Raw genomic sequence first — 21,072 nt, forward strand, 5'->3', positions numbered from 1 at the left:
AGTCAAATGCAAAGTGGCTGATCTCAAGGCTGCACAGTAACAACAAGACATTAGAAAAAGAGCAAATCTTGAGAAAAACAATAGAAAATTAGGGAGTAAAAGGCACATGGTCTCTGTTTTCTGTGCCTCAGAGCCCAACAGGAGGCTTTCTGGGAGTAAATAACTGAGTCTTGGGTTTCTGAGGAGGTGAAGTAAACTCACAGCTTTGACCGTCTCGATGGTTTTCTTCCCGGCCGGTGCTGCTTCTCCCTGAGTCTCTCCAGGAACCTGCAGAGAAAGAAAAAAAAAAACTCAATTCACACATCTAGCACAACATCAGAACACGGATTTGATTTTAATCTCTTTTTAAACGCAGCTAAAGTAACAAAAACAGCATCAGGATGTCTAAAAGGTGACACAGTTACAGGATCGGAGCACCAAAATGCACACATTTGTAGTTTTTTTTTGTTGTCAAAGTTCAGGAAACGTCTGAAAACCGAACATTAAAAAGTGAGCACTCACCACGGGCATGTCTCCTTTGGCCATGCTCTCCTCAAACTCTGCTTCTCGTTCCTGTGAAGACAAAAGCAGACATATATATATATATACACACAGAAATGGATACGAGTCATTCAAGTCAACAAACGAGTGACGTATGAAACAAAATAACGACTAAAACGAAGCCGATAGCAGCTGATTAAAGTGTCCGAATAACTAAAACCTCAGTTTATTTATGGTTTCTTTAGCAGTAAAAACTCAGGACATAAAGAACACTTAAAGTGCAGCTGATCACGTGTGAGCTGCTGTTACATCCTGATCTGCTTTAATCAAACCTAATTAATGAAGTTACTGTTGTTCATGCATCCCGCTGCAGGTATCAAACAACCTCAGAGGAAACAGTCCTGAACAGCTGGACAAACCTTAGCTCACGTTAAAACTCAGAATACATCATTACAGGTGAGCAGCTTTAATCTCTAAGCTGCTTGTGTCTGTTTTCATCTCAGATACAGGCTAAATATAAAGAATATTTCATTTTATTGGCTAAAAGAGTTGAAATTGTAGAGAAAAGTGCTTTTTTTTTTTACTGCACAATTACACACAAACTGCATACTGAGCATCTCTGTGCTGTTTTCAGACAAATATTAACGATGAAATGTGGAAAAGTCGTTCCTTAACCTTCAAATACTGCTCATATCTTATGCCTTGCCATCAAGAATTCCCTCACAGTAAGTGTCTATACCGAATTTAGCAATTACGATGTCTAAACAGACGATGTCACATTAATAAATATAATAAAAACTGCACATAAAACATATCCTGTACAGCTAAAACCACCGTGTTCCTTGATTGGACCCACACTGGTAGATCTAAAATCCCTCTCAGTGGATAAACGGCTCACACTTGACCCCAAACAGCCTCAGTGGACAAACATTTGCAGCATCTGGACACAAGTATAAAACTTAAAAACATAACATTTCAGACTAAAAGACATTTAGGGTGTTTTTACTGCTGTCAAATGTCAAAACGGGTCAAATTTACCCCCAAAAGTACGTAAGGTTAAATCACTTCACACGAATTGAAGTACAGTCGTGACTCGATAATCCGACACTAAATGTAAAACCTTCTTCTATGTCGGATTGTCAAGACAGAGGTCCAGATACGAGGAGGGCTTGATGCTGGAAGGATCATTTGTTCTTAATATTTATTGTTATAGTTGTAATAATAACTAGTAGGGCTGGTCCCAATAGAACTTTCTGCTCTCTGGATATTCAGGCCCAATTAATGAAAAATATCCGAATATTCGGTGTGGTCGGGGGACACTTCCATCCCGGGGCAGCGCTCTGACGGGGTGGAAGTGTCCAGAACACACAGGCAGTACTTAGCTGCTGATGCTAGTTTAGTTAGCGCTCACACTTCTGTTTCCTCCATCGGTGGCGGCGGGGGAGTGGCAGATACGCTCCACCGTTACCATCCATGTTTACTTCCATAAACACTGAGCACGCTCGCTGCGTGTGACGTCGTCGTGTCCTCTTCTGCGCATGCGGGACACTTTTGGCTCGTATGAAGTTCACACAGCAGATCACATACAAGTCGCATTGAAGTGGAAACGTGAAGGAAGTCACAAAGAAATCCTCATTGAGCATCAAGTCCTGCAGTGTGAACGTAGCCAATCTGTGGGATTGTTCAGTCAGATAATACGCCGTCATCCTGATTGGTGACATTAAATGTCATGTCGGAGTCACAATCCAAGGCTGTCGCTATGTTAAGGCTGTTTTTATGGGTTCTGTTGGTTTTTCCTAAAAATCTGTCGGATAGCAGGTTTAGGATTGTTAAGGGTCGGATTATCGAGTCAAGACCGTACTGCTGCTGCTGCTTCTCTATCTGTTAAAGTGGTGACTTCAGACTTGAGTTCTGTTCAGAGTGATATAGAAACGTTACTACGTTGGATCACGTCAGACTGCCGACATGTTGCATTGCCGTCAGGTTAACAGAACGGAGAAACACAGGTCTGACGGGCTGCAGAGGCACCAAGAAGCCGTCTGAGTGTTCGTTAAAGCCCTCCTCCTCCTCCTCCTCCTCCTCCTCCTCCTCACCATCTCCCGCTCCTCCTCCAGGATGATGGGCTCTCTGGTCCTCTCCCACAGTCGCAGAGATTTGTCGTGAGACGACGACACCAGGTGGTCGCCGTTGGGGCTGATGGCGAGACACCAGACCTCCCGGTGGTGGCCCTGCGACGAGAAGCAGAGGAACGGAACAAAGCTTTGGTTATCTTGGCTGAGTCTAATGAGTGGATCCTGGTTAAACTGGCTCAGAGGATTAAGCAGCTGTAGTCCAGTTAAAAGGTCACATCACTAAGAAAACTTGATTAACGCAACGTTCTGCATCACCGAAACTGATATTTCAAGTTGCTGTGTGTGTGTTTCTGACCCAGCTGATGTTGTCATATTTCCAGAAGACCTTTAATAAATGTACAAAAAAACTAAATGCATGACTGTTCAAGTATCTGTCACGATACGGTGCGTCTGGCTGTGAACGAGGTGTGGTCAGTGTTTTGTGTCAGCACGGGCAAAGTCGTCTGACTCCAAACATCAAGAGCTTGGAGCAGGTCGTCACCTCTAGTGTCTGGATGTGCTCAAACTTGTCGGCGTCCCACTGCTTGATCTTCTTATCTTTCCCCGCTGTGAAGAACAGATGAGTCTTGGGGACAAACTGGAGGAACATGACGCTGTGGAGAACAGAGAACAGACAGAATTGGAGAAGATTGTGAAGAGAAACTGGATCAAACGAGGGAGAGGAAAGAAAAAAAAAAACAGCGATAAAGATGAGATGAAACGAGCCGAGAGCGAAATAAAACAGACGAGATAAAAGTTAATTAAAAAAGAAATTTAAGTCACGGGAGAGAAAAACAACGATGATTCGTGAGAAAACAGATGAAAGAGCAGCTGGTGTGAAGTCAGCGTCGGCGTTAACTGGACACAGATTCTTCCACCACATCGGATGAAGTCAGAGCTGGAAACCAAACAGTCCTGAAAACCCCTTTCTCATCACATATTTGATAAAAAGAAGAAGTGCTGTTTGGTTTGGGCGTTACCTGTCGTCATGAGCAAACATGGAGCGGTGACAGTCGCCAAAGTCCAAACCCCAGATCTTCACGTTTCTGTCGGCGGAGCCCGTCGCTATAAGTGTGTTGTCCTGGTGAAACAGAAAGACGAGGTCAGAGTCCGGGAGGGAGGCTGAGGCGACCGAACACGAGTCAGACGTGGACCGGCTTCGTCTCATCTGACGCAAGAAGCACCGCTAGATGCACGAGGTGTGTTGGAAAGGCTTCAGGACTGGAGCCGCAAAAGATATATGTCCAGTCCAAACTACAAACTACTACAATCTACTGGCAATTCTGTCTATTTTTACACTTTCTGTTTCGATAACGCCTCGCAGCTAGAAGGTCGCCGGTTTGCGTCCCAGTGGGGGCACCGGAATCTTCCTGCATGGAGTCTCCATGTTCTCCCCGAGCAGCGTGGGGTCTCTCCGGGTTCTCCAGCTTCCTCCCACAGTCCAGAAACATGCTGAGGTTAATTGGTGATTCTAAATTGTCCGTAGGTGTGAATGTGAGTGTGCTTGGTTGTCTGTCTCTAAGTGTAGCCCTGTGATAGACTGGTTACCTGTCCAGGTGCCTTCACCCTGAGTCAGCTGGGATAGACTCCAGCCCCCCATGACCCTGGTGAGGATTAAGGTGTAGAGATGATGGATGGATGGATGTTTCGATAACGAGCCTTTCAAACCCACCGGCAGGTTTAAAATAGGGATAAAATACGACCCTCAAGAATTAAATCAACCCGTTCGATGCACGAACATCCTCTGACAAACTCCCTAAACACGAGTCAAACACACACATTTTCGCAGTTGTTGACCGTCAGCATCTTGCACAATACAGCAGGTTATTATTGAGGCCTACAGCAGATGACAGTTCATCCGTTTGCATCTTGTACTCACATGTGAGATGTCCAGACACAGCACCGGCAGCTTGTGTCCGTATAAAGACAAGAAGAACTGAAAGAGAGCCAAAGACAGAGAGTTCAGACGGCGAAGCGTTCGATACGTCAGACATGTCGGCTGTTTGCACGCGTGCAGGACGAACCTTCAGCGTGTCCGTGTAGAACACCTTGACGGTGCAGTCTAGCAGGGAAACGGCCAGCAGCCGGTGGTCGGGAGAAAACCTCACACAGAGGACGTCTTCCTCCAGCTGCAGGGTGCGAGTGTGCTTCAGCGTCAGCCTCCTGGTTCACACACAGAGACGTGTCTGCTCATTGTGTTTGCTTTAAATGAGCAATATGCACGTACTCACAAAATGGCATTTATCACAGACAATATATGAGTAAAAGGAACAAATACAGCAGAAGTCATCTATAACGACACGTGTGCATGATCTTCAGAGGAGCTGCTTGTTTGTAAAAGCTGAACTAAACCAACTTTGTCGTCAACGATGCAGAAGGTGCAGCGAGAAAATCTGTTTTTTATTGCAACAGACAACATCTGGGAGGATCCCTGCTGCAGTTGACTGTTGATTCCAGGAGGCATCACTGGAGTAAAACCCAAATATGTGGTGATATGAGGAGATTTGTGGTGCAAAACAGCATTTAGGAGTCGTAGCAGCAGACGTGAAACAGCTTCCGATATATCCAAGAAAATAAAAACTGTATTAGCGAGAGAATAGTCTGCAGGTGTGCAACTTTCACGGCATGAATCGATGTGAATTTTCTCCTTGACAGATGTGTGAAAGAGTTTTTCCACTTTATTTACTGCAGCAGCTGCAGAAAAATGTGAGCGTGTCACTTTTTAAACTTGTGATTCATCAGTTAGGATTTGCCCATTTGCAAAATCTACAAGTCTGAAGCTCCTAAAGAATATTTTCTTGGGGAAAAAAGAGTTTTTCAGAGTCGTAGCTGCAGATAAAAGCAGCTGAAGTTACTGACTGTGTTACTGCTTCAGATATATACAAGAAAAAAACCTGTATTAGTGAGACAGTAATCTACACTCTCACTGCATGAATGATGCACAGATGTGCAGATCTTCCCCTTTGACACAGATGTGCGGATGTGTTTTGCACCAAATTACTGTAGAAAAACGTTTTTATAATAGGATTCATCCACCTGCCAGGAAGAAGGTGAGAAAGTCTGCAAACACCATCAAAATCTACACGTTTGAAGCTCCTAAAGAATATTTGTGAGCAAAAAAAAACATTATTTGGGGGTTTAAGCAGCTGACTCTGATGTTTTTGCTTCAGATATATTCAAGAAAAAAACTGTATTAGTGAGACAATAATCTGCAGATGTGCAACTCTCACTGCATGAACTCACGCATGATTTACAGACGTATCAAAAAAAAGTCAAAGAGTAAACTGGTGTGTGAATGTGTTTTGCACCGTATTACTGTCGTGGCAGCAGATTCACGCAGCTGACTCGTGCTTTAGCTTGACACATACCCAAAACAAACTGTATCATTGAGAAATAATCTGCAGGTTTGCATTAGATTACTTGATGCACAGCAGAGTGTGTGAATGTGTTTCATCGTATAATCGGATTCGTCCATCAGCAATGAAGAAGGTGAGAAAGTCTGCAAACACAATCAAAAATCTACAAGTTTGAAGCTCCTAAAGAATATTTGTGAGCACAAAAACAGCATTTGAGAGTCGTAGCAGCAGATTCAAGCAGCTGCAGTTACCGACTCGTGTCTGTAAAAACTGCATCAGTGAGAAATAATCTGGAGGTTTGCATTAAACGACGTGACTTTTCTGTTTTCCTCCATTAACACCTTCACATCTATCAGTAATGTGAAACCTGGAACAAGGCGATGACTTACTTCTGTCCCGTCTCTTGGTCCTTTATCAGCTCAAACTCCCAGAACTTGACGGTTTTATCTGCGCTTCCCGACACGATGCCCCTCTGCAGGATGCACACACGCCACAAATTAAATCAAAGTTTTGGGGGATTTGATCCATGTACGTGAGACCGGCGTGAGTGCAGACAGGTTCACCTGGTCCGGGGCGAGGCACAGCGACCACAGCGCTCCGTTATGAGCATCCACAGTCTCTAAGAGGCTTCCTGAGGCCAGCTCGAACATCTGAAGCTTCCCGCTCTGAAGAGAAAAAAGAAAAATGACTCAGTGACGACAAAGATACGGTGAAAAGGTGTAAAAATCTACATCCTGGCCAACAGAACTGTCCTCGCCTCCCTTTCACTGCAATGTCAAGACCTCTATGGGAACAGAACGACTCTGAAATGTGCAAAAGTTGCATTTTTTGATGATTTATTTTACAAAAACAGATAAAGAAAAGATGTACAACGTTTCTCCAAGTACCCAAAAGTGTTACCGGGAACACATTCTGTAGATATTGTGCTGTTCACATTCATTTGTTTTTGATGAAACGTTTGAGGAACGGCAAAAAACTGGAAATCTGACGACACTTTCTATTTTCGCAGTTTTTGAAGTTCCTGATTTTTTGCCATGTGACTGTTGATCACCGCTGAGTCACTGGTGGCTTCACTGCTGCGCTGACAAGGACAGAATTTGTTGTTTTTTACAGAATCCAGCTACAGCCGACGGTTTATTTTTGGCTATTTGAAATATCACAAGTTTGAGCTTAGATTTGGTCGCATTCTCCAGATGGAACAACACAGATGAGTAGTTTTAGAAAGATAAGAAAGTAAAATCTCCGGCTATTCTGTATATAATTTACAGTTTCTGTTTCTAAAATGGTGCAATTTGGGTGTTTATTTTGAAAGATAACATATCCTTCTAGTGGGTTTTGGGCTGCAGGGGGTTAAAATATGACGCTCGTAAAGGAAATCAAGTCATTTGATTGGAAGTAGAGAACTTAAAAATGTCTGTAGTGCTGTCAGAGTCTCTGATTTTTGGTTATTTGACTGTTTGTCTCAGTTGAGCCACTGATGACTTCATGGCTGCACAAAGGAGTGCAAAATATTTTATTATTAACAGAATCTTGTCAGCTCAAACAGTTTATTTTTGATTTTTTTTTTTAACATGATGCCTGTGGAATAAAGTAGAATAAATCTGACTGAGCCCTTTATTTTGAAATAAGACATCTAATACGTCACAGAGGCTCCAGCTATGGGTTATTTGCTAATTTTACACTCAAAACTAGAAAAAAAACTTCACAGTTTCTTGTTTTAAAAAATAGAAACAGTTTATTTTGGACAAATTTGTAAATGAGGCCCGCAGAATGACGTGGTTCTGATGAAATGTCTCGATTTTAAGCCTCGATTTGGATGAATTTATTCTAGGAAAGTTGAAAATCTCACAACTTCTGGTTCTGATAAATTGTTCAAGTCATATTTTAAAGACAACACGCCTTCTGGAGCTCGGAGGGTTGAATTCTCACTGACATCTAAGTATACAGATATAATAAGTACATCCAGGTGTCTGCGTACCTTTGTTCCCAGGATGATCTGTCTGTCTCCGGGCACGAACAGCGAGCACAGGGCGTACTCACAGGCCATGGTTCGAATCACCTGCAGGGTCGACCTGTGAGAGGATTCAAGTCAGTCAGACAAATGTGTAAACTAATTATGTTGTTGGTCTTACCTGCTTGATTTAAACTTGCGAGCTGAATTTGCAGCCTCTGTTTTGAATGCGCTAGCCGCTAAGCGCTAAGCTCACCTGTTCCAGACTTTGACGGTGTCCCCGGAGGCCGACAGGACGGCCAGGTTGTCCGAGCTGAAGGCCAGCGTGCGGACGTCGGTGCGGTGGCCGCCCAGCGTCAGCCGGGATGTCTTGTTGGCGGTCGGGGTTTTGTCGGCCGTCCTGAGGCTGTAGGTCTCCACCGTGTTGTTCTGCAGCAGCAGCGCCACCTTCAGCTCGCCGCCGGCGCAGGACAGACAGTCGACGCACCTGAAGGGGGGAGAGGAGACGATGAGGAGGTTAACGACGATGACGAGGTTAACAAGGACAACGACAATAACAAGGTTGATGACAACAACGAGGTTAACAACGATAACGACGATAACGAGGTTAACGACGATAACGAGGTTAACGGCGATAACGACGATAACGAGGTTAACGGCGATAACGAGGTTAACGACGATAACGAGGTTAACGGCGACTTGTTTCACTCGACTCCTGAAAAATGATTCTGGTGCATGTGTGAGGATGTTCACATGAGTTTATGTGTACACGCACATTTATAATTACAATTTTTTTTCCTTTTTATATTTCATTAATTTGTAGATATTATTTTGTAAAATGTTCTTTCTTTCTTACTTTCTCTATTTTTAAGTAAACCTTTTTAAATACTTTCATCCCCTTTTTTTCTATTTTCTTTTTTTAAAACTAATTTTTACAATTATTATTACTAGTATTACTAGTAAATTCTTTATTATTATCATTATTATTATTAGCTTTTGTTAAATCCCACCCTTCTTTTTGTAAAACTCTTTTTTTCTCCTCACTCTTTTCATTGAAGTCTTATGAGTTGGTCGCAGTTTTCTTGGTTCACGTCAACATTTTCAGGCAGTTACTTTAGAAACTGACAAGTGTTTGTATAAAATCTGCAAAAATGAATAAATAAATGAATGATAATAATAAAAGAGGAAACACCACTACGACTACTAATAATATTAATAATAAAATAAGGAGTCATGAAAGGACTGGAGGCTGTTGGAGTGAAATGAGATCTGGGCTGACTGGTGTGTGTTTAGCTGCTTCTGATGTTTGTAATAAAGCCGTTAGCTCATAGGTTTAACTTGGATGAACGACTGTGAGTTTGTGTCGGTCCAGCGTCTCCAAGTTTCCGTGAACGTTCGTCTCCACGCTGACCTGATCTTGGCAGAAGCCTTGACGTTTATCAGTCTGACGATCTCGTCCTTCAGCATCTTCTCCACCGCCGGCTCTGCTGCCTCCTCGCCTGCTTCCTCCTGAAGTCTTCACGAAGGAAACAAGCGTCAGACTCGAATCGCTGCCTCAAAAGTCAGTTGCATTAGTCGTAGCAGCGATAACAGGGACACAGAGAGGCATTAAGAAGGGACAAGTGTGTTTTCTGCGCTTACTTTGCCGCCTTCTTCTTGGCTTTCTTCAGCTTCTTGCTCATTTTCTTCTGCACTTCGTCCTCTGACAGAACGGTGAAGAGCTCCAGGATTGAGTCGTTGCCCTGATGGAGGCGAGAGAGAAACGGAAAGCGTTCACTGCCTGCTGATAAAATCAATACCAGTGATGCATTTGGAGGTAATGAGCTGCGATAAACACAAAACTACCAAAGAGCAAAGTTGAAATCTGTCATTGAGAACAGCTTTAGGACCATAAAACATCAGGACAGCTCCATAAAACTAAACCAGATATTAACAAGCTGCTTCTGCAAGTTAACTGAACCAAATGGTGTAAAATCACCACAAAAAGGAACTAAACCAGCACGAAAAGAGGCAAAGTTATCACAAAGACTCACAAATAATCCCATTAAAAGAAGCAAAATCCTCACAGAATCAGCACAAATAGAAAAAAGCAAATCAGAAATAAAGCTGCACTTTGGTCCGTTCACAGTTGATTTTTATTTCCTTTGCGGTCTGACGCTTGAAGGAGACTCTAAAACCAGCAGAAACCACATTAAATTAAGTGAACAACAACAAAACTGCCTTTGATACTTAAAGAATGTGTTAAACCAAACAAACAGTGACAGATTAAAGCCTGGAAGTGCTGGAAAAAAACTACAACTATGGCTAACGGCAGAAAAAAAAAGAGCAGAGACGAATATTATTAAGATTTTATTGGTATTATTATTCTTAAAGATTCCACTCATCAGTCTGATGCTGAAAATGATTTTAAGTCATTCCTATGAACAAAAACATCCACGACATCTTTGAATGTTAAAATATTTTCTATTAAATTTGATTTCTACTTAATTTAGAACCTAAAATATTGTTTAAATTCACAGATTTTCTTCTAACTCCTGACAGTTTCTGCCCGAGCAGTCCAGAGGAACCAGAAGAAGCTTCGACACTCACGTGGCAGGCGATGATTCTGGCCTTGGAGTCCGTCGTGAGCGAAACAACCCGATCTCTGGCTTCTCTCAGGATCGAGCCGGCCTTCTTACAGCTCAGGATGCGCTGAGGAAGCGGAAAACAGAAGAAAAACAAAGTTTAAGGCCTGAAAGATTCATGTCAGTACAAGAAAGTGAGCTGTTCTCATCAGAAAATGTGAAATATTTTTGGAATCACAACTGATGCTGCGGAGATCTAGCTTCACAGCATCAGTTACCATGGAGATCTAGGTCTGCAGCTTCTGTAACCATGGAGATCTAACATTTCAGCATCTGTTACCATGGAGATCTAGGTCTGCAGCTTCTGTAACCATGGAGATCTAACACTTCAGCATCAGTTACCATGGCGATCTAGGTCTGCAGCTTCTGTAACCATGGAGATCTAACATTTCAGCCTCAGTTACCATGAAGATCTAGCTCTGTAGCATCCGTTACCATGGAGATCTAACATTTCAGCATCAGTTACCATGGAGATCTAGCTCCGCAGCATCAGTTACCATGGAGATCTAGCTCCCCAGCATCAGTTACCACGGAGATCTAGCTGCGCAGCATCAGTTACCATGGAGATCTAGCTCCGCAGCATCAGTTACCATGGAGATCTAGCTCCATAGCATCAGTTAGTTAGATCTCGCTCTTGTTCGTGTTGGAAAATGTGAAATATTTGAGGAATCACAACAGCCTTAAAAAACATCACTGGGCTGAAAATGTGAAGCTTTGAAATAAATCACATTTTAACAGGTTTTTTGAAACTAGAAATCCATTTTTCTTATCGCTCCGAGACCAAAAAAACAAAACAAAAATCACTGACATTTTTTCCCACAGAAACACAATAAAGTCTGTACCTCGTCCAGACTTTCATCCTCGTCTTCCTGTTGGTCTTCGTCATCATCCAGCAGAGTTTTTCCTTTCTTCTCTTTGGGTTCGCCCTCTGCTTTCACCTAAACAACCAAACAGCTGCTTTACTGTTTTATTCTGATATCCAACTAGTAAATTTGGCAAGTTTTCCGCTGTGGAATTATTTGAGGCTTATTACATTAATAAAAGCTTATTTTATCTTGTAAAAATGGTTGTAATGTAATAAAAAAGATGCAACACCATCAATAAAAGCAACTTGTGTCATTTATGTGTCATTGTGCATCATTAGAAAATGCTATTTACGCTATTTACTAAATGTACTTTTCCCCAGAGATGGAGCAATAAAGTTTATCTTCTCTTTTTCTAAATCATGAGGAAAATATCCAGGACAACAGGGACATTTTTTTTCTTTTTCTCTAATTCTCTTGGTAAAGTTTTTGCAGGTGGAGTTTTTTTTTATTTTTCCACGTTGTTTGTTAGTGTTCCAGCTGACTTTCCTCTCGGTATCAGTCAGGTGTGAGGAGCAGAAAAGTTTGTCCTCACCTCCTCCAGGTAGCTGATGTCCCAGGCTCGGAGCTCGCTGTCTGCTGATCCGGTCAGCAGCCGGTTCTCCCGGTTGAGCAGCACCAAACCCCAAACCTGCCAAACACACAGAACAAATAAAAACACCAGATTCATCTCATTTATCCTGTTAGCTCCACAGCATCAGTTACTGTGGAGATCTAGTGCTGCAGCATCAGTTACCGTGGAGATCTAGCTCCATAGCATCAGTTACCATGGAGATCTAGCTCCATAGCATCAGTTACCATGGAGATCTAGCTCCATAGCATCAACCCTCTGGTAGGATGATGTCTACCTGTCGAGAATTTCCTGGTTGGTTTTGACTAATGTGCATGAACTGAACTGAACGCAGAGACTCACACGCTGCAGCTCAGAGTTTTTTTTAATGATAAACTGCAGACTGAGACGCCGCTCACCTCGCTGCGATGTCCAACGATGGTCTTAAAGCAGTGCTGAGTGTCCAGATCCCACCACTTCACAAAACTGTCCTTGGAGCTGTAGAGCAGCAGAACAAACACACTTCTAGAAACAGCCTATGACTTTTTTTCCCCCCATTTTTAAGGGATGTTTTTGTGTTAATATTGCAAAACTTTTACTTCCTGTACATGAACAAACACGAACAAATAAAACCTCTTCGATGTTGTTCAGTAAGTTGAATTCTATCAAAGCCCTTGTATGATAATTATCATCACTGTATTTTTCAATAACAACATATAATTTTGATTTTTGTCCAGAACATAGCGTGACATGTTGTCGACATGCATTAATGTGTTGTTTGTTTTCATCAGATACGAGGTTTATATATTTATATATGTGTGTGAGGTGTGTTACCATGTGACCAGCAGGTTCTTGTCCTTCAGGAATAAAGTCTGTGTGATGACGTCTTTATGTCCTTTCAGCCTGTAAAGTCCAGACTCGTTGATGACGTCCCACACGATCACATCCGTGTCCTGGAGGAGGAGATAGTTTGTCTTGTTTGTTTGTTTGTTTTAAATGATGTGAACAACAGTGATGGTTTGTGAGGTTTATTTATATGGAGTGATGAGAAGAGATATTGGAACATTCCCTCTGTAAAAACCTTTGACTTTAATTAGTCAAAAACATGAAATTAATTTTTTTTAAGCCGGCTGCATCTGATGCATTAGATGCCTCTTCCTAAAAGTAATGCGACTTTTTGGTTTTTTTTAGATTTATGACATTTCATCTGCATATTTAAACAGACACTTCAGGAAACTTGTGACACGAAAAGCTGTGAACAATCAACAGGGGAAGACTTATTGTGATGTTTATTAGTGAAAAATGATGTGTTTTTAAGTTAAAATTCGCAAATGACCATAAATAATTACAAATAAACTGTGTCTACAACAAACAAACAACAAAAATATTACACCTCTGAATAATATAATTCATGAAGAACAACATTACTTTTCATTTTTTAAAAATCAGAAACTCCTCACAATTCACAAAATGATTAATTAAATATATATGTTTTTAGTAAAAATCAGGAATTGAGAGATTTGTGGGTTTTATTTTGAAAGCGTTACATGGATTAGAAAACAGTAATAGAGCGTCAATACATGCTGGAATAAACAAGCAACAAACTCAAAATCCATCTCAGGTAAAACAAACAAACGTGCGTTTATGAAACCAAACAAAACCATGTCGACCCCAGTTTGTCCTTTTCAACACCTTTGTTTGTGAATCTGTAACTCCAGCTCGTCTCCTCACACAGTTTCAAAGGTTGCAAATAAAACATCTTTTTAAAAAAGAGCTCTGCTTCCCTCACCTTGGAGCCGGTGACGAGTCGAGCCCCGAGAGCGTCGTACCGGATGACGCTGACGGCCGACTTGTGGCCGTTGAAGGAGACGCTGGTCTCACCGTTCAGCAGGCTGAAGATCCTCACGGCGCCGTCCTCGTAACCGACGGCAACGTGGACGCCGTCGGGCGAAGGACAGAGGAAGGTCACCTCGTGTTTCTGTCCCTGCAGGATCAGGACCTGCACAGAAAGAAACAAACACAGACTGGATGAAATCTGGCAGGAATTTATTGAGCTGCTGCATCAGGTTCGTTCCTGGAGGCCCGGATGTGACGTCACAGCCGCACCGACAGTCGTCAACAACAGTCTACATGCACTTAGTATATAAAAGCACTCATTGGACAAATGCTACAGCGGGAAAGTCTGAGGAGCGCCGCAAAGATCTGGAAAAGCAAATCATTGACTTGAACCAGTCAGAAAGTCACTTGGATCCATTTCAGAGCAGCTTCAGATCCAGAACCATCAGTGTGTCAGCATAAAGTTCATGGTCCAGTTGTGTTACTGCCACCATCAGGAAGGAAACACAAACTAGCAGCTGCTGCTGAGAGACGACTGGTCAGGATGGTCAAGAGTCAACCAGGAACCAGCAGGAAGCAGCTCTGGATGGACCAGAAGCTGCTGGAACACAGCTGTCATTGTCCACAGGGTCTGACATCAACATGAGCTGAGAGGCTGATGGAGAAGGAAGTTCTTCCTCTAGAAGCAGAACCTTAAAGCTCCACTGAAGTCTGCTGCTGGTCACATGGACAAAGAAAAGGCCTTCTGGAGGAAAGTTCTGGTCAGATGGAACAAACACTGAGCAGAACCATGTCTGGAGGAGAGAAGGTGAGGCCTTCAACCCCAAGACACCAAACCTACCATCAAGCATGGAGGTGGCAGCATCATGCTCTGGTTCTGTTCTGCTGCCAGTGGACCTGGAGCTTTACACAAAGTCAGTGGACCAATGAAGAAGGAGGATCACCTCCACGTTGTTCAGGAAAACCTCAAACCATCAGCAGAAGGTTGATCTTGGACACAGTTGGATGTTCCAACCAGACAATGAGCCCAAACACACATCAAAGTGGTGAAGAAATGGTTCCATCAGGATGGAATGAAGGTTCTAGACTGGTCTCCCCAAAGTCCTGACTGGAACCATCCAGAACCTGTGGACTGATGAAGGAACAAGTCTGAGTCAGAAAGACGACAAGTTTAGTTGAACTGCAGCGGTTCTGTCCAGAGGAGTCAGAGATGGACCAGAAGCTGGTGGACGGAACCAGAAGAACCCGACTGAGGAGAACATGGACAAAGTATGTTTAACCAAGTATGAGCATTTCTGTACATATAGATATTTCCAGATGACCTTTAACAAATCTGTGAAAGAACCATAAAGCTTCATTGTCTTCTGTCACAACGATTCACGAGTTTCAACGATTCCATCACAGAAACATCAGAGTTCTAGGAATCATTTAAACTGAAGACTGAATGATATTCATGGTCTTTACAACTTGTGTTCCCGACTGTCCACCTCACCTTCTCTCCTTTCCGAACATCCCAGATGAAGACGTGTTCGCACGCAGCCACGGCGACGTAGCGTCCTCGCTCGCCTCCTCGAAGGGTCACGTAGCAGATGTTGGCTTTCTGGCTGCCGATGACGCCGAACACGGCGCTGGCGGCGTAGCGCAGATACTGCTTGGTCAAACCCATGACCGGCAGAACGGCGCTGAGTCCTGCAGCACAAGAAAACACAGGAAGAGTGATTTTATCTGACTTTAAATCGTGTTTCTTGACTCTATAAATAGAGCTGCAATAATTAATCAGTTAGCTTCCAACTACTTAGAAAAAAAATAGTCTAAATTCTCAGATTCTTGCTTCTAAAATGTGAATATCTTTTGGTTTCTTTCCTCCTTTATGACAGCAAACTGCATATTTTTGACTTTGTGGAAAAAACATACAATTTCTTTCCCCCATTTTCTGACTTTTTATAAAACCAACAACCAATCACTTCATTGAGAAAATAATCAGCAGATTAATTAATGAGGAAAATCTACAATACGCACACAGAGCTTAGATGTGTCCTTACAAAAATACCTTCATATACAACACTGTCAAAGCAATGTGCAATATTTATTTATTGTTTCATTTCTCAGGTGCAATATCACTTATTATCTCAGTACAATTGGCAGTATTACTCTTTACTCTTCTGTTCCAGCTTACTTCTGACATTTCAGTGTCGTATCATATTTATATCTTATTGCTTTTCTACTTTTTAGACTCTGCATTTCTTATGTTGTGTCGTTTTGTTTTGTCTTTTCAGAGCAATATCTGGCACAAGAATTTCCTTTGGGTTTATTAAAGTTTCATCTTACTTTAGTTATTCACAAAACATGGCAACGGGTGGCTGAGTATTAATGAAAAATACAACTCATTCATTTATCTTAAGCTGTTGTAATAATAAAAATGTTTATCAGGTTCAGACAGTGGATTTGCTCTGGATATTATTGTTTAAATCAGCTTTTATTGTGTTGCAGGACTTAATGGATTAAGTTTCTCTCCTCACCAGCATCTGCATCTCTGATCAAATCTAAATAAAATGTACAAAAACCAGCATTAATAAGGCACACCTCTACATACAATTATAGCCTAATAAATGTTCATAAATGGGAATAATTCAAAGGCACACAGCTGGAGCATGAAGGCGGGATGATGTAGCAATACAATGTCTTATATTTTGTATTAATTTTATTCTAAAATAACTTGGAAATGGTGCATTTACCTCGTTAAGATCTAAATACTGTTGGTCCACATATTTCACGTTACATTTACTTCCTGTTTTATAATTTTACTATTACACGTGTACGGCCGTTTTTCAGATTCTAAAGTTTGCATTTTCGCTTTTAAATTTAAGCTAATTCACATACATATTTAGTTTACAGTAAACTTCTAGCCTCGTATAGCATGTTAGTCTTCAGGCGTTCGTTGTGTTGCTCAGTACCGCCCGAACGGACGGAGTTCCGCGCTTCCGACGCTTGAATCAACGCGATACTCGTCAAACCCCGCCCGCCCGGCAACCGCTGTGCAACAAAGCGAGCACACATAACCACAGCAGCCCGGTTGCTCCCGAACCCACGTGGTGATGTTCTCCGGTAAACGTGCTACGTAAAATCCGACATACCGTGGACGTGTGTCTGTAGGTGCTGTACGAAATGCTACCGGTTGTGTCGTTAACGCAGCGCGGGTGTGTTCGTCCAGTTTGTCTTCTTACCTCTGAATCGCGGCTACTAGCTAACTTGTGTTGTCTTCCTCGCGCTGCTGATCCAGACTCAAGCAATCGATCGCGTATCGATTTAAAGCTAGCTTGTCTGCAAACGTTTGTACGTGTATTAATAATGTCGTCTGTATGTTGCATTATTTTAAGAGTATTCAAAAACTGTTGTTTAGCTGAAATGTAAAAAAAAGTGAAGTGAAAATGTGTTTGACAGCTTGTGTGTTTCTCGATCGCTCTGCTTCCGTTTGCTTTTGTCTGCCGCACCAGAAACGGCTTGAATTTGATCTAACTGTAATTTTATGTCTAAAATAAATTTCAAAATAATCCTTTAAAATAATATCTTGCTGCGGATTTGTTTACTTCATCAGTGTTGGGAGCCGTTTGCGGTTTTACAGAGACGCAGTGACTCCCCTCAGCGGTCCCTGAACAACCACCGCGGAAGTGTGTTTTGCTGATTAGTCAGCTGACGGGCAGCCGAAGAAGCGCTGAGTCAAGGAGGAAAAAACACCAAGAGCACCGGAAGCTTGTGCGAGTGACCCCTTACAAAATAAAAAACAACAGTAGAACTTCACGAGCGTCACAGTGGAAAATGCAACTTGAGCGGAGCATAAAAACAATAAACATAGCAGCTGAGTTCATGTTTATTAATGCAGCATAAGTTCACAACATAAAAGATCAACAGCACACAATGTTATACTGAGCAGAAATACAAATGCAGTGTATAACATGGTATTGAATTCCATCCATTCTTTTTTAGCAAATGAGTATTTGTTGTTTCATAATGCAGCATTTTTACAACAATATGGACTTAATTATAAAACCAAGTGTGCAATAGATTGGAAATGATAAAATGCTGATTTTGCAGAGCAACACAGTGATTCAAGTTCTAGACCAGAAATTACAAGTGTATAGATAAATATTTTACTTTTTACCAGTTAGGTACCAACGACCAGATGGAATTTAACTTAAGACACATTCATACACACACACATATATATATATATATATTTATATAGGCTTAGACTTAGACTGACTTTATTAATCCCAGGGGGAAATTCTGTTGTTACAGCAGCATGACTGTTCAACAAAGGGGCTAAACAAAGCAAAAAGGCAACACGGGATATTGAGGTAGGATATAAAATGAAGGTAAGATAAAATAAGATAAAAATATAGAAAATATAATATAGAAGAAAGTTAACAAATTTACAAGAATATATACAACAGATACAGAAATGTGTAAATGTGCTTATAATGAAGGAGAAAAGACCTCCTGTGACGTTTCTTGGAGCGGCGGGCTTATATCAGTCTGCTGCTGAAGCTGCTCCTCAGATTGTCCACAGTTTGATGGAGGAGGTGTGAGGTGTTGTTCATGATGGCCTGCAGATTGGTCAGCATCCTCTGCTCCACCTCCTCCTCCTCCAGGGTGACCAGCAGACAGCCAACAACAGACTGGGCTCTCCTGATGAGTCTGTTCAGTCTGTTGGCCTCCGTCGCCTTGATGCCACCACAGTGAAGAAGGCGGCGCTCACCACCACAGACTGATAGAACATCAGGAGCATGTGGTTACAGTCATTGAAGGACCTGAGCCTCCTGAGGAAGTAGATGTTCTTGTAGATATCCTCTGTGTTGGTGGACCACTCCATATATACATACATATATATATAATCCTGGGCACCACACCCCTCCTATTTACTCTATTATTAGTTCTATATTCATGTTGCATCTCTGTACTTTATAATACTCCATTTTATTGTAAATACCACCAATTTGCACCTTATTGTGAGAATTTTTGCACATATTCTCAGGCACATTATTGCTAATCTTTCGAGCGGCACAATTTGCACGAGCACTGCCTCCCCTTTGTACACGGTTCCTTTATCTATCTTGTATGAAACATGTGTCAGCGACTAGATACCTTGCACGAAACGAATAAAGTATCTACCTATCTAATTTTTTTTAAACTATGTATTATATAGATATATATTTAAAAATATAGATTTTTTTTCTGACAGTGTACAGTATTTTCTAATTCATGGGTTGATTAAAAAAAAAGAAAGAAAGATTTTCAAACCTCTGTCTTTAAAAAAATCTTTCACTTTAATTTGTTATAAAACATGAAACAGTTTTTTTAAAAAGTTGGTTTAATCTAATGTTTAGATGTTTCTTCTGAAAATGAATGCAATACAGGGCATTTTTAGATTTGAAATATTTCATTTGCATATTTAAGCATCTATTTCAGGAAACTTGTGACATTAAAAAATACAAATTGATCAACAAGGGAAGATTTCTCATGATATCTATTAGTGAAAAATTATGAAAATGTAGTAGAATCTTTTACAAGAAGACGAGTAACACACATGTATGTTTATTGTATGTGAAAATTTTTTAAAAAAAGAGAAGAAAACGAAGAACGTGTTGATTAGAAAAGCGAGATTTATTTTGAAATCCACAAGCGGACGTTGCCCTGCTAACTGCCGTTAGCTTTCCGCTGCAGCAATCAGCTCCTAGCATGTTTGCTAAATGTGTAAATCCGGCTAATTGGCACTTTTAAACTTGTTTTCTGACTAAAACTGCGCTCGCTTCGCTTCCTGCCATGAGAACACCGAGGAACTACGACGCCTCCTGAGTCTCCAAACCGCCGTGTGAGGATTTATTGGACGTTTTCCGGCGTGAACATCACCTCTGCCTGGAGGAAACATAATTGGCTAGGTAGGTATCTGCTTATTTTGTTGTTGTTGCTGACCACAAAACAGTCTTTATTGATTTATTAGGACAATAGTCCCGCTGGAAACCTACATAAATGTGTTCAGGGAGATAAAAGGGATGAATTACGAGCGGGGGAAATTCATTTCCAACAGTGTCTTCGCACTAATTCCTCTTTATGCTGTCACACGAGCAGCCTGATTTAATCATGTGCAGCTGTTACTTCCATTAAAACAGCAGAACACAGTGTTAAACATGACAGCTAAGGCCTTGAAATAGCTGGATCTTCTCACCTACAAGCAAATATGTTCAATTTACAGACAGGAAATAAGCAACTGAGCACATATGAGAAGCAGAAGTTAAACTGCTTTTTTTTTTTTTTTTTTTTAGAAAATAATCAATAATTTGACCCCAGAATCCAGTGTTCAGTTATACAACAGCAAAGAAAGCAGCAGCTCAGAAACGTTTTTGTTCCTCAAATGACTTAATCCAAATCTAATTAGCCGTTGAATGATATTTGTACTATCATAATTGAATAAGCTGTGTATGTATTGTACCAGAGCCAGACAGCTGTGATGGGCTTTAACAGGACACGGCGGGTTTATCTGAGGTCCAGGAGCTCGGTTCTGGGTTGAACTGGACTTTAAGTAACGCCGTTTTAAACTGCATCCCTGAGCACAGAGGCAGCTGCTGTTTATTTATCTGCTGATGATTTCATTACATGCAGGATTCTTGGTGAGTTTGTTTCCAGACATCAGCACAATCCGCTTCCTGCTGAAGCCTCAGCGTGGTTTCAGACGTCCTGGTTCCCCGTGATCGAGCCCGACGTGGAAACTGTCACTGATCAGTTGTCAAACATTAAACCTGTCATCAGCTTCTTCACCAACTGATTAATTGGTTTGAGTAACAACAAACAAAACCCAAATCCCCTGAACGTTTTCTGGTTTCTTTCTTGCTCCACGACCGTAAACTGAAAGTCTTCTGGACAAAACAGGACATTTGAGGTCAAAATACCAAAATAAAATTATACAAGTTAATCCTAAATGACTAAAACTTTTCCAAAATGAGTCTGAAATGACTCCGAATGTGTTGGAAATGATGCAAAATTTGTTGAAAATGACTGAATTAGCCCAAAAACCTGCAATACCACTCATAATTGCAATATTTTTATGTCCACATACAGAGCAATTTGGACATTACCTACATGTAGGTACATGAATTCGTACCTACATGCTTTTCTGGTTTATATATATAAAATTAATTGTCCTCATTTGCTATATGAAGTTCCCCACTGTGGGATTAATAAAAGCTTCTTGTGTCAGAATGTCCAAAATAATGCAAAATTTGTCCAAAACATTTCGACATTTTTCC

The 21,072-nt window shown here is 41.4% G+C and overlaps 2 protein-coding genes across 2 annotated transcripts in view; one reads left to right on the plus strand and one right to left on the minus strand.

The window, feature by feature from the left end:
• Positions 1 to 201: 201 nt before the first annotated feature.
• wdr3 (WD repeat domain 3) lies at positions 202 to 17,279 on the minus strand (the record flags this gene model as incomplete). Its single annotated transcript, XM_008304558.1, has 21 exons — positions 16,996 to 17,279; positions 15,264 to 15,460; positions 13,725 to 13,934; positions 12,770 to 12,888; positions 12,355 to 12,433; positions 11,921 to 12,016; positions 11,365 to 11,460; positions 10,488 to 10,589; positions 9,540 to 9,640; positions 9,310 to 9,414; positions 8,155 to 8,385; positions 7,926 to 8,019; positions 6,511 to 6,612; positions 6,337 to 6,419; positions 4,616 to 4,754; positions 4,471 to 4,527; positions 3,572 to 3,672; positions 3,094 to 3,205; positions 2,574 to 2,708; positions 502 to 552; positions 202 to 267 (listed from the first exon to the last, which is right to left on the minus strand). Coding segments are annotated over exons 2-21 (2,253 nt in total), but the record flags the coding sequence as incomplete, so codon positions are not given.
• Positions 17,280 to 19,480: 2,201 nt separating this feature from the next.
• gdap2 (ganglioside induced differentiation associated protein 2) overlaps positions 19,481 to 21,072 on the plus strand; it is a 40,057-nt gene continuing 38,465 nt past the window's right edge. Inside the window, exon 1 of the mRNA XM_008304557.1 lies at positions 19,481 to 19,707. The gene's annotated coding sequence lies outside the window, so the exon portion shown is untranslated. The remainder of the gene's footprint in view (positions 19,708 to 21,072) is intronic.

Source organism: Stegastes partitus, unplaced genomic scaffold (genome assembly GCF_000690725.1).
Source record: "Stegastes partitus isolate 25-593 unplaced genomic scaffold, Stegastes_partitus-1.0.2 Scaffold2253, whole genome shotgun sequence".
NCBI classification, from domain to species: Eukaryota; Metazoa; Chordata; class Actinopteri; family Pomacentridae; genus Stegastes; species Stegastes partitus.